A 13,632-nucleotide genomic window follows, 5' to 3' on the forward strand; every position below is an offset into this window, starting at 1 on the left:
GGGACCCCTCGGGGGATGACCACCTGCTAGCTTAGGCCTGCTCCCCGGGGGGTTGGGCCTAAGCTGGCAATCAGAGATCCCTCTGGCAGCCCGGCAGCCCTTGGGGGATCTCCACTTGCCAGTGGGGAGCAGACCTAAGCTGCAGTCGGACATCCTTAGCGCTGCTAAGGAGGCAGGAGAGGCTCCCACCACCACCGCTGTACTGGCAGCCATCAGCCTGGCTTGTGGCTGAGCAGAGCTCCCCCATATGGGAGCACACTGACCACCAGAGGGCAGCTCCTGCATTGAGCATCTGCCCCCTAGTGGTCAGTGTGTGTCATAGTGACCAGTCATTCCTAGTCTTTCTGCTGTTAGGGTCAGTTTGCATAGTACCCTTTTACTATATGGGATAGTGGCCTGGTGCACGGGTGGGGGCCGGCTGGTTTGCCCTGAAGGGTGTCCCGGGTCAGGGTGAGGGTCCCACTGGGGTGCCTGGCCAGCCTGGGCGAGGGGCTGATGGCTGTTTGCAGCTGGTCACACCCCTTCAGGGTCCCCACTGGGGTGCCTGGCCAGTCTGGATGAGGGGCTGATGGCTGTTTTCAGGCTGGCCACACCCCTTTTAGGGTGGGGGTCCCCACTGGGGTGCCTGGCCAGTCTGGGCGAGGGACTGAGGGCCGTTTTCAGGCTGACTGGCGACTGAAGCTCCCAGCCTCTCCTTTTTTTCTTTTCCTGTTTTTGTTCTGGGATTTATTTACCTTCTATAATTGAAACTTTGTTGCCGTCACTGGAGCTAAGAGCTGGGCTCCTGCTCGCTCCAGCTCTGTGGCCATGGCCTGCTGAAAGCAGTTATCTGGGGTTTGTTTAGCTTCTATAATTGAAACTTTGTTGCTGTCACTGGAGCTAAGAGCCAGACCACGGCAGGTGGGGATCCTTGGCTTCCTCCATCACTGGAGCAAGCAAGCCTTCTGTTCGCTTCAGCTGTGTGGCTGCCGGCCATCATCTTGGTTGGGTTAATTTGCATATCTTGCTGATTAGCCAGTGCGAGGCATAGCGAAGGTATGGTCAATTACCATGTTTGTCTATTAGATAGGACTAGAGGCCCGGTGCACAGAATTCGTGCACAAGGGGCGGGGAGTCCCTCTACCCGGCCTGCACCCTCTCACAATCTGGGACTGCTGGCTCCTAACCGCTCACCTGCCTGCCTGCCTGGTTGCCCCAAACCACTCTTCTCTGCCAGCCTGGTCGCCCCAAACTGCCCTCCTCTGCTGTCCTGTTTGCCCTTAACTGCCCTCCCCTGCTGTCCTGGTCACCCCTAACTGCTCTCCCCTGCCAGCCTGATCGCCCCTAACCGCCACTGCCTCGGCCCCCGCCACTGTGGCTTTGTCCGGAAGGACATCTGGATGGATGTCTGGAAGATGTCCAGTCTAATTAGCATATTACCCTTTTATTAGTATAGATATGGCAATAGGCTGTAGTGATTACAACTTTAGAAAAGCTAAACAAATCCAGGTATGAATATTAATTTTTTCTTTTAAAACTATGTGCTAGGGAAAAATACTTAACTTTTCTAAACCTCAATTTCAATCTGTAAAATATAGCTAATAAGGCTTTCTTTTTAGGGTAATATAAGAATTAACTAAAATAATGTTACTGGTTATCTTGTCTCCTAGAACATGCTAAGGGCTTTTTAAACAGTAGTTTTTTAAAGCTATTTTTTGCAATATTAGTGCTGTCTCATAGAAATACAGTGCAAGGGCCCTAACCAGTTGGGCTCAGTGGATAGAGTATCATCCTGCAGACCGAAAGGTCCCAGATTCAATTCTAGTCAAGGGTTGTGGGCTCGATCCCCAGTAGGAGGTATGCAGGAGGCAGCCGATCAGTGATTCTCTCTCATCATTGATGTTTCTATCTCTCTCCCCCTCTCTCAAATCAATAAAAATCTATTAAAAATAATAATAAAAAATAAAATAAATAAAAATGTACTTAAAAAAAGAAATACAGTGCAAGACATGCATTTTAAATGTTCTAGTAGCTACATGACAAAAAAGTAAAAAGGAACAAGTGCAATTAATTTTAACATTTTATTTAACCCATATATCTTAAAATATCTCATTTTAGCATGTATCATTCACACAAAAATTGTACACAGAAATTCATAGCATTATTCACAATAGCCGAAAAGTGAAAACAACCCAAATGTTTGTCAACTAATGAATGGATAAACAAAATAAGATATATCCATGTCTATCAAATAATGAATGGATAAACAAAATATGATATACCCATATGATGGAATATTATTCATCCATAAAAGGGAGTAAAATACTGTTACATGCTACAACATAAATGAACCTCAAAAACAAAGCTGAGTGAAAAAAGCTAGACACAAAAGGCTAGACACAGCATATCCATAGAGACAGAAAATAGATTAGTGATTGCCAGGGAGTGGGAAGTGATGGGAGTGGGGAGTAAGGGCTCTTACGTATTGAGTTTTCTTTATGAGGTGATAGAAATATTCTGGAATTAGATAGTGGTGATGGTTTTCTAAAAAGATGAATATAATAAAAATTATTGAATTTATAGACTTTAAAATTTTATGTTATGTGAATTACATTTCATTAAGAAAACAAAAAGCCAATATAAAAGTTATTAAAGAGATATTTTACATTTTTTCTCTTAAGTATTTTTTAATACTTCAGTGTGTAATTTACATTTACAGCACAGCTTCATATGGACTAGTCACATTTCAGGTGTTCATTATTCATAGGTGCTTGTGACTACCGTATTTGATAGCACAGATATATACAGAATGTAATTATCTTCACTATAGAGAATTTTATTCTTAGTTATATTAAGTTACAAAATGATAACTAGAAAAACAATACATTTGACATTAAACATTTTTTTCTATAATTTAAAAAATTCATTTTTTATTACTGTTTTATGTTATGTTAGTTTTCTGTGTATATATTTTTGATTTATATATTTTTTTTTGACTGGCTTGTTTCATGTAGCATATTTTCATGGTTCACCCATGTTGTAGCATAGTTCAGTATTTCATTACTGTTATGGAATAATATTCCATTGTATAACTATACATTTTATTTATCCTTCCATCAGTTTATAGACATTTGAGTTATATGTCTTTGAAGTAGTTGAGAGTATAAAGGAGAGCAGTGTTTTTACTTGTATGTAGAGTTTGTTATTTTAACTTTCTTATTTACCATGTCTTATTCATTTGTTCCCATTGATTCAATTTATCATCTAGTGTCATTTGTTTATTTCACTAAAGTTTTGATCCCATAGACCTTCTTTGTGCTGCTGTTTTCACATACATTACATTTCTGTATGTTACAGGCCTAACAACACAATTACATATATAGTGTTATACAGTTGCCTTTTACTTCAATTAGGAGAAGAAAGGAGAAAAAATATGCAATGACATAATCTTTTATAGTTACATAATTACCTATACCAGTGCTTTTTATTTTTTCATGTAGATTTCATGTGAATTACGTCTTGGGTCACTAGTTTTCAGCTTGAAGAACTTCTTAATTCACTGTTTTTTTGTAAGGTGAATCTACTCTCTATACATTTCCTGATGTTGTTTGGGAATGCCTTTCTTTCAGTTTTCCTTTTGAGTTGTAATTTTGGCAGATATATGATTCCTGTTTGACTATTTTTTCCTTTCAGCACTTTGAATATGTAATCCCACTGCCTTCTGATGCTCAGTGTTTCTAATGAGAAGAAAGCTGTTAATGTTGGAACATTTTTCTTTGGCTGCTTTCAAGATTTTCTCGTTGTCTTCCATCGTTTTTACTTGGATACATCTGGGTGTAGATCTCTTTATATTCATCCTACTTGGAATTTTTTTTTTCTTGGATATATAGAATGTTTTTCATCAGATTTGGGAAAATTTCAGCCATTACTTCTTTAAGTATTACTTCTGCTTCCCCTCACTCTCCTCCTCCCCTTCTGGTACTCCCATTACCCTATATATTGGTATATTTTTTGGTGTCCCACATTTCTGTGAGCCTCTTCATTTTGTCTTTTTCTCTTTGTTCTTCAAACTACTTAATCTCTTTAACTCTACCTTCAAGTTTAGCGATTCTTCTGCCAACTCAGATCTATTGTTGAGCTCCTCTAGTGAATCTCTCATTTAGGTTATTGTACCTTTCAACTCAAATTTCCATTTGGTTACTTTTAAATAACTTATGTCTCTTTATTGATATTCTCTGTAGGATGGGGCATTGTCAGCATATATTTCTTTCTCCTTTAAGCCTGGTTTCCTTTAGTTCTTCAAACATATTTATAAAAGCAGCTTTGAAGTCTTTGTTAAATCTGACACCTGGGTTTTTTAAATGCAGTTTCTGTTGCCTGCTTTTTTCCTTATGTAGAGTTCACCCTTTCATACTTAATTTTTGCAAGCTGGCATTTTTGATAACATTTTGGTAACTCTGGATAGATTCTCCTCAATCCTGCGGCTTGCTGCTATTATTCTTTTCTTGTTTATTTGTCTAGTGACTTAGCTGTAATAGTTCAGTGAAGCCTATTTATCCCATAGTGTATAGCTTCTAATATTGCTCCTCCATGTAGCTTTGGGCATGTGTACAGTCACTCTGAGGTGATAGTGGTTTTAGTGGGGTTCTCTTTGATTATCTTTTCCTCTGACCTCTCTTGTTAATCTAATTGCCTCGGTTACTATTGCACCTAGCTTTTACTTTCCCCTAATTAACTGATCGCTTCATTTTTTGACAATGCCCTGGGTATTGGTGGAAGTGGGGTTAGTGGGGTTGTAGGAATAAGCATTTCTGTAGGCCCTCATGAGTGGATGACATATAGGAGAAAGCTTTATTTTCTTGGAATTACATCCCTGGTTTCTAAAGTTCCCTTTCCCTTAGTTCAGTCATAGAAGAAGTGTAGCTGGTGTTTCAGTAAAGCTACAAGCAAAGCCAGTGTCCACAATTTCCTTTCCATGTTGGAGCCGGGTCCAATACAGCATCAGGCAAGTTGCAGTCCATTAGTCCATTGTGTGTGTGAGTCCACATGGTTGTGGGCCATATGGGAGAACGCTGGAGAGTGCTCCCTAAGTAACAAGAGTCCGAAGTGTCCTGAGAGCACAAGAGGATGAATTCCTTTCTTTAGGGGATCAAATATTTCAAATCATCTGGAGCTTGCAGTGGCCACACACATTCTGGCCAATGACCTTTGTTCCAAGGAGTGACTGACCGGCAAGTATTGCAGGAAGAGTGCTTATAATGTCTGGCCTTCCCTTTGCTCCTTTCCTGTTATTAATAATTAGGTTAATTACAACGGTATTAGTCTGATCCATTTAAGTTTGACTCCCTTTGCAAGAGTCATCTTTGAGTCCAGTCTTGAGGTTTGTTCTAACCTCAGGAGAGCTCTTCTTAGCTTTCCCCCGATTCTCTCTTAGATGGACTAGGATTTAAGTTGTTGTTCTCATATAGCTACCAGCCTTCTCTTACTTGCTTACCACCAAACTCTCCATTATTTTCAATAAGGCTTTTAGCCTTGATTGTTTCCACACTCTGTTCCAATGACTTATGTCTTTTTATTTGATATTAATTGAAGTTAATTCCCTTGGAGAGAGTTTCAGATCTCTGTGTTCTTAAGGTCTATCTCTCCCCTGGGCAACACTTTTGTGCCACTACTCAGGAGATCAGAGTGGGAACAGTGTCCACTTTTTTGAGTGACACCTCTGCTTTGAGTGGGATGCTAAGAAGGCGCCATAGTGCCTTGCCTTCTCAGATTGCCTTTATTGGTTGGAACCTCTGTCTTGTCAGCTAACAGGGGTAAGGGAAGTCAGGGCCCCAGTAATTTTGATCTGCTCTTCCTGGATCTTTTGTCCTATGAAGGCTGAGGGGAGGGAGGGAACCCCAGACCTCTCAGCTTGTCTTGCATGGGATAGACCTTCTGCAGCACAGAGCTGGGGGTGATGAAAAATGCTGGTATCTTGCACTTCCCAGAGAGATAGTCCTAGGCTGGGAGCTCAGGAGAGAGGGAGCCTTGTGTCTTGGCTGCACCTGCCCATGTTAGAGCTTTGTGATGCTGGGATAGAGAGGAGGAAGAAGTAAGTTTTTCTTTAAATTCCACAGACTATCATTGTTCTTACCAAAATTTAGTAAATTTTCTTGAAGAAATGTTTCTATTTTTGCTTTGTACAACCTTAGGAAAATTTCCAGAGACTTTAAATGTTTTTGAATAAATAATTTTCACCAATTATAGTTATTACACTGGAAACAGGTCTATGAAGATCCTTATTTTGCCATTCTGGAAGTCATTGTCCTAAAAAAGTAGGTTTTATTGTATTTTTCAATTGTGTTATTTTAGTGAGACTATTTGTTAAGTAGGTTTTTATGACCTGATCTGGGATTATAACAGATCAAGATTCAATTAAAAAAGTACAAATGAGTTACAGATGCACATTTGAAGTCCAATCCTTTTGTAATTAGATATTACCATGTTGTGTGTGAAATGCATAGTTGGAAAAACCTACTTTAAATTTGTTTTATAATGCTATGATTTTTAAAAAACATATACTTCTTTTTTTTTTTTTATTTCAGCTATAATCTTTATTACTTCCTTCCTTCTGCTCATTCTGGGCTTTTCTTGTTACTCTCTTTCTAATTCTTTAAGTTGTAGAGTTAGATAGTTTATTATCAGTTTTTCATGTTTTTTGAGGTAGGCCTGTAATGCTATGATCTTCCCTCTCAGGACTACTTCCACTGTGTCCCAGAGATTTAAAATGGAACTCCCATTTGACCCAATAATCCCACTTCTAGGAATATGTCCCAAGAAATCAGAAACACCAGTCATAAAGGACACATGCACCCCTATGTTCATAGCAGCACAATTTACAATAGCCAAAATTTCAAATCAACCTAAGTGCCCATCAGAAGATGAGTGGATTAAAAAGCTGTGGTACATCTACACAATGGAATACTATGCTGCTGTAAAAAGGAAAGAACTCCTACCATTTACCACAGCATGGATGGACCGGAAGAGCATTATGCTAAGTGAAATAAGCTGGAGAAACCAAGATGGCGGCATAAGTAAACACCGGAGAATGCTGCCTCGCACAACCACTTCAAAAATACAACTAAAAGACGGAACGGGGAGTGCCGGGGTCCAACCCCAGCGGGTCCAGGGGTTCCCAAAGGTGTGGACGGAGTCGGCGAAGAAGGAATGACATGGAGGCAGCATTCAGTTGATCAGCATAGCGAGGATCTCCAGCCAGGATCTCCAGCCAAGTTCTGGTCTGGATCTCCAGAGAAGTTCTGCTTAGGATCTCCAGCCAGGTTCTGTGTCCATGTTCTCTTGCTAGGTTCTCCAGCCAGGTTCTCCAGGTTCTCCAGCCAGGTTCTGTAGCCAAGTTCCCTCGCTAGGTTCTCCAGCCAGGTTCAGTTACCAGGTTCTAGTCAGGTTCTCTTGCCAATTTCTGTAGTCAGGTTCAGTCCAGGATCTTTTGCCATGTTCTCTCGCTAGGTTCTGTCTCTAGGTTCTGAGGCCAGTTTCTGTCCAGGAACTTTTGCCATGTTCTCTCCAGCGAAGTTCTTCTGTCTCTAGAGAACGTTCTGTGTAGGTTCTGTGCCTAGGTTCTGTCTCTCTTGGTTCCATATTCTAAGTTCTGTCAAAAACATATACTTCTTAAATAAGATTAATAAAGCATGATAAAAATCGATTTTTAAATTATGAAAATATTACAAAGTAACTTTTTAAAAAGCCATAATGTTAATATAATTCTTTTTTCCTTTCAGGACATGTGAACTTATATATTTGACACAGCCAACCAGTTTGTAAGTAGTTCAGTGCATGTTATTTTTCACCTTTTTTTTTTTTTTTTTTTTTAAGAAAGATCTTTCTGGAGTGATCCCAGATATGTTGATAATGTCTGGGTTAGTTTGATTGATTATAGCATGCTTCTTCATAAAGTAAGGTTATAGATCTAAGCCAAACAGATTATTTATCTTCTCATAAAGAAAAATCATATGAAGTACTTGCCTTTTACTATACGGGGGAACTAATAAGGTGAAAGTTGTTTTAGTGCAATGTATCATCAACTGTGGGAAAACTGCAAATTCAATGACTAAATCTTCATTGAGGTCCTATTACAGACATATTCTTTTTAAAAATCCTCGTCCTAGGATATATTTTTATTGATTTTAGAGAGGGATGGGGGAGAGGGAGGGAAGGAGGGAGGGAGGGAGGGAGAGGGAGGGAGGGAGGGAGAGAGAGAGAGAGAGAGAGAGAGAGAGAGAGAGAGAGAAAGACAAAAATCAATGTTAGAGAGAAACATCAATTAGTTGCCTCCCATACATGCCCTGACTAGGGATCGAACCCACAATCTATATATATACCCTGACTTAGAATTGAACCTGCACCTTTTGTTGTACTGGATCATGCTCCAACCAACTGAGCTACCCGGCCAGGGCCAGGCACATAGTTTTTGTGTAAAAAATAAGTTTGAAAACCTATATTAAAATTTCCAAATTATTTTTTTAACCTATAACATATGTTCCAACAGTATACCCATGTAAGATCTCTATAGAGTTTTCCTTTGGGAAAAGAATGAGTAGTATATGAGATTTTCTGCCCCATTCAAGTAGTAGTATTGAAGATGATTAATATAAAGGAAAGTTGTATATTTATTAACTCTGTTAATCATTAATTTCACTTGTTAATTCCAACAAGTGAACGAATCCGTGAACTAGAATAACCCAAACCTCTATTTTTCTCCTTACTATGTTGATTTTCATTAGAAAACAAAGAGCAGAAAAGTATTAAGTAAATGGAAACTAAGTACAGTATAGCATACTATTTCCTGTGCATAATTCAATTTTTTAAATAAAATGTTTACTACTATGGGCACAATATTACCTTGGTATAAACATTAACTGAGACAAAGTAGTAAGTACATGTGTACATTGTGCATTTAAAATGGACTGTATTCTATTATATAATCCAGTCTGCATTTAAAAAAGTGTGTGTGGGAGGGAATCAGGTATAGTTAGAAAGCTATAGTAAAATTTTTTTTCTCCTTCTGATTGTTTACTAGGATATCTACTGAAATAAATTCTGTGTTGGTGCTAAAAGTTTCTTGGATCACATTTTTACTAGCTAAAGGTAAAGTCATTATGTTTGTTACATGATAATGTTTCAGATATAATAATTGATTATTCTTTTGGACTAAGTTCAAAGTTTTATTCAATCTAATGTTGCCTCCCTTCTCTCCCTATCAACTACAACTCTTTCTGTGGCTTGTTAATTATTAGCAAGTCCTTGTAATTCTAATATTGGAAGCAACATTGGAAATACCTCATTTCATTTCTAATATCCACTCCTCTTCTCTTTCTAATTTCTAAAGAATAATCTTATTGATTTTATAAAAATGATGTGTACTTACTAAAAAGAATTCAAATAATACAAAAAAATGCAAAGAAAAACAGAAAAGTTACCCAAAACCCAACCAAAAATAATCATCATTAAAATTATGGGGTTTTCCAAAGCAATGTAATACCCATCAAAATCCCAATGACATTTTTTAAACTAATAGAACAAAATATCAGATTTGTATGGAATGACAAAAGACTCTGAAAAACCAAAGCAATCCTGAGAAAAAAATAACGAAGTTGGAGGTATCACACTATCTGACTTCAAATTATACTACAGAGCAACACTAATCAAAGCAGCATGGTATGGGCCAAAAAAACATATACTCAGACCAATGGAACAGAATTGAGAACCCAGAAATAAGACGCCATGTATGTGGGCAAATAATTTTTGACAAAGGAGCCAAAAGCATACAATAGAGAAAAGAAAGCCTCTTTAATAAATAGTGTTGGGAAAATTGGAAAGCCATATGCAAAAGAATGAAACTAGACTACAGTGTGTCACCAAGTACAAAAACTAAAATGGATCAAAGACCTAAATATAAGATAGCCTATATAATAAAGAAGTAATATGCAAATTGATGATCATGCACTCGCATACAGTGGCCGCCCCCATGTGGTCACAAGATGGCTGGCAGGGGAGGTCATTTAGGGGCAACCAAGCCTGCAGGAGAGGGCAGTTAAGGGTGACCAGGTCGCCAGGGGAGGGCAGTTAGGGGTGACCGGGCTGGCAGGGAAGGGCAGTTGTGGGCGACCAGGCCAGCAGGGGAGGGCAGTTGGGGGTGATCAGGCTGGCAGGGGAGCAGTTAGGTGTTGATCAGGCTGGCAGGGGAGTGGTTGGGGGTGATCAGGCTGGCAGGCAGAAGCGGTTAGGGCAATCAGGCAGATAGGTAGGCAAGTGGTTGGGCGCCAGCAGTCCTGAATTGTGAGAGGGATGTCTGATTGCTGGCAGTTGGACATCCTCCAAGGGGTCCCAGATTGGAGAGGGTGCAGGCTGGGCTTAGAGACACCCCCACAGTGCATGAATTTCGTGCACTGGGCCTCTAGTGAAACAATAAATTACGTAGAAGAAAACATAGGTACTAAACTTAGGACCTTGGTTTTAAAGACCATTTTATGGATTTAACCCTGAAGGCAAGGGAATTAAAGGCAAAAATAAATGAATGGGACTGTATCAAACTAGAAAGCTTCTGCACAGCAAAAGAAACCACCAACAAAAGAAAAAGGAAACCAACCAACTGGGAGAAGATATTTTCGAACAATAGCTCCAACAAGGGCCTAAGACATGGTGGCCAAGAAATGGAAAAAACTCAGCTGTCCTTCAAAAGATAGTTGGTAAAAGAAGATGTAAATAAATATAATGGAATACTACTCAGCCATAGAAAAGATAAAATACTGCCATTTGTGACCACTGGGATGAACCTTGTGAATGTTACGTTAAGTGAAATAAGTCAGCTAAAGCTAAGAACCATATGATTTCATTCATACGTGGAATATAAAACTGAAAGCCATAGACACAGATACTAGTAACAGTATGGTGATTGCCAGAGGGAAGTAGGTAGAGGGATAGTAAATGTTAAAGTGGGCTAAATATATGGTGAAGATGATTTGACTTTGAGTGGTGGGCACATACTGCAATGTACTGAACATCTACCATTGAAATGTACACCCAAAATCTATATAATCTTTTTTTTTGAAATTCTTACTGAGGATATGTTTATTGATTTTTTAAAAATATTTTTTATTATTGATAGTATTATAGATATCTCTCTTTTCTCCCCTTTACCCCCTTGTTTATTGATTTAGAGAGACAGAAACATCCATGTGAGAGAGAAACATTTATTGGTTGCCTCCTGCACATGCTGTGAACCTTCTGGCTTATAGGTTGATACTCAATCACTGAGTCATACCTGCCAGGCAGTGTTTTTCTTTTTTTAAAATTTATCTTTATTGTTTAAAGTATTACCAGAATCTCCTCTCTTCCCCCATTGATATCTCCTCCTCCCCACTTTTGCCCCATCCCCAGGCCTTCACCCCACTATTGTCTATGTCCATGGGTTATGCACATCCTAATATATAAAAGGCCAGGGTTGTAACGACCGATCACAACCGAAGGCTGACCAACACAGAAATCCTTCAGTCAGCGCTGCAGCCTGGTGACCCAGCACTGACTGCCCTGGGGACTGAGACCCAGAGAGAAAGGTAGGGTCTGATCCGCAGGCTCAGTGGCAGCTGTTGATCAGTACTTGCCTCTCTCTTTCTCTCCCTCTTTCTTTCTGAGCTTTATCAGCAGCCAGGCTTTTCTGGCCTCCGTGGGGGCTGCTGTTCAGCCTGCCTCTCTGATCAGGCACAGAGATAGGCCCAGAGATGCTGATTGGCATAGGAACCGACCAATCAGAACCAAATGTGGGTGCTGTGAAGAACCAATGGCTGCCTAGGAGGCAGAGCTTTTGACGTTGATTGGCATAGGAACCAACCAATCAGAACCAAATGTGAGTGCTGTGAAGAACCAATGGCTGCCTAGGAGGCGGAGCTTTTGACATTGATTGGCATAGGAACCGACCAATCAGAACCAAATGTGGGTGCTGTGACAAACCAATGGCTGCCTAGGAGGCGAAGCTTCTGACGCTGACTGGCATAGACACTGACCAATCAGAATCAAATGTGGGTGCTGTGGGGAGCCAATGGCTGCCTAGGAGGTGGAGATTTTGATGCTGACTGGCATTGAAACTGATCAATCAGAACCAAATCTGGGTGCTGTGGGGAGCCAATGACTGTCTAGCAGGCAGAGCTTTTGATGCTGACTGGCATTGAAACCGATCAATCAGAACCAAATCTGGGTGCTGTGGGGAGCCAATGGCTGCCTAGCAGGCAGAGCTTTTGATGCTGACTGGCATTGAAACCGATCAATCAGAACCAAATCTGGGTGCCGTGAGGAGCCAATGGCTGCCTAGCAGGCAGAGCTTTTGATGCTGACTGGCATAGAAACCGACCAATCAGAACTAAATCTGGGTGCGTGGGAAGCCAATGGCTGCCTAGGAGGCGGAGCTTTTGACGCTGCATAGAAACCAACCAACCAAACCAAATTGGCCAGCAGAGGAGGGCAGTTGGGGGCGAGATCAGGCCGGCAGGGGATGGCAGTTAGGGGCGATCAGGCAGGCAGGCAGAGGCAGTTAGGGGCGATCAGGCAGACAGGCAGGTGAGCAGTTAGGAGCCAGAGGTCCCAGATTGCGAGAGGGATGTCCTACTGCTGGTGGGATTAGGCCTAAAGTGGCAGTTGGACATCCCCCAAGGGGTCCCCAATTGGAGAGGGTGCAGGCTGGTCTGAGGGAAACCCCCTCCGTGTACGAATTTCATGCACTGGGCCTCTAATATGCATATAAGTTCTTCAGTTCATTCCTTCCCTTCTCCACCCCCTCTCCCTCTAAGGATCCTCAGCTGGTGTTTTCCTTATGTATTGACTATTTTTATCTCAAGCCATCTGTTTTGAGTTAACTATGTTTGTAATGGTGCTTTTTGGTTCTCAGGTTTTTCTTAGGTTGTCTAGCTCCTTGTTGTTATAAAATTTGTTTTGTAAGTTAGTTCAAGGACTCAGGACATTTTCTTCCAGTAGATTATCTTTTAGATTGGGTTTTTTATCTGATTTCCCCCACTTCTCTGTTGTGATTATATTTCTTTTTTTTCTGTAGTATGTTTGCATAATCTCTGTGCTTTTCCCCCCATGTAACTAGAACTTCATGTGGGCAACCCTGACCTGATGTTCTGTTTTCCTTGATGTGATGTGAATAAATTTCCCTTTACTCACTTTGCATTTTATCTGTGACTTGTGTTCCTCCAAAAGGCTATGAGAGCAGGCTTTTTTTTTTTTTTTTTTTTTTTTTTTAAGACTTTTAGTCAGAGGGAGAGAAAGTGAGAGTTCATCTGGAATGCTATGTGTCTTTTTTTAAAAAAATATTTTTATTGATTTCAGAGAGGAAGGGAGAGGGAGAGAGAGATTGAAACATCAGTGATACGAGAGAATCATTGATTGGCTGCCTCCTGCATTTCCCCCACTTGGGAGCGAGCCTGCCACCCAGGCATGTGTCCTTGACCAGAATCGAACCCAGTGTCTGCAGGCTGACACTCTATCCATTGAGCCAAACTGGATAGGGCTGCTACGTGTCTTTGATGTTCTGAGAGTTTTGTTAGAATAAAAAATAAAACAACACTTCTAGTGGCAGTTATATCCTGTTCCCATAACAGA

The 13,632-nt window shown here is 40.5% G+C and overlaps 1 protein-coding gene across 6 annotated transcripts in view; it reads left to right on the forward strand.

Annotated features, from left to right (window-relative positions):
• The window catches only part of RB1 (RB transcriptional corepressor 1), a 212,686-nt gene that overhangs the window by 52,520 nt on the left and 146,534 nt on the right, over positions 1–13,632 (forward strand). For all 6 annotated transcript variants that reach the window (XM_036299823.1, XM_036299822.1, XM_036299824.1 and 3 more), the window contains 2 exons: positions 7,758–7,796; positions 9,056–9,123. In XM_036299823.1, coding sequence (XP_036155716.1) covers positions 7,758–7,796; positions 9,056–9,123 — 107 coding nt within the window. The remainder of the gene's footprint in view (positions 1–7,757; positions 7,797–9,055; positions 9,124–13,632) is intronic.

This window comes from Myotis myotis, unplaced genomic scaffold (assembly GCF_014108235.1).
Source record: "Myotis myotis isolate mMyoMyo1 unplaced genomic scaffold, mMyoMyo1.p scaffold_m19_p_3, whole genome shotgun sequence".
Taxonomy (NCBI): domain Eukaryota; kingdom Metazoa; phylum Chordata; class Mammalia; order Chiroptera; family Vespertilionidae; genus Myotis; species Myotis myotis.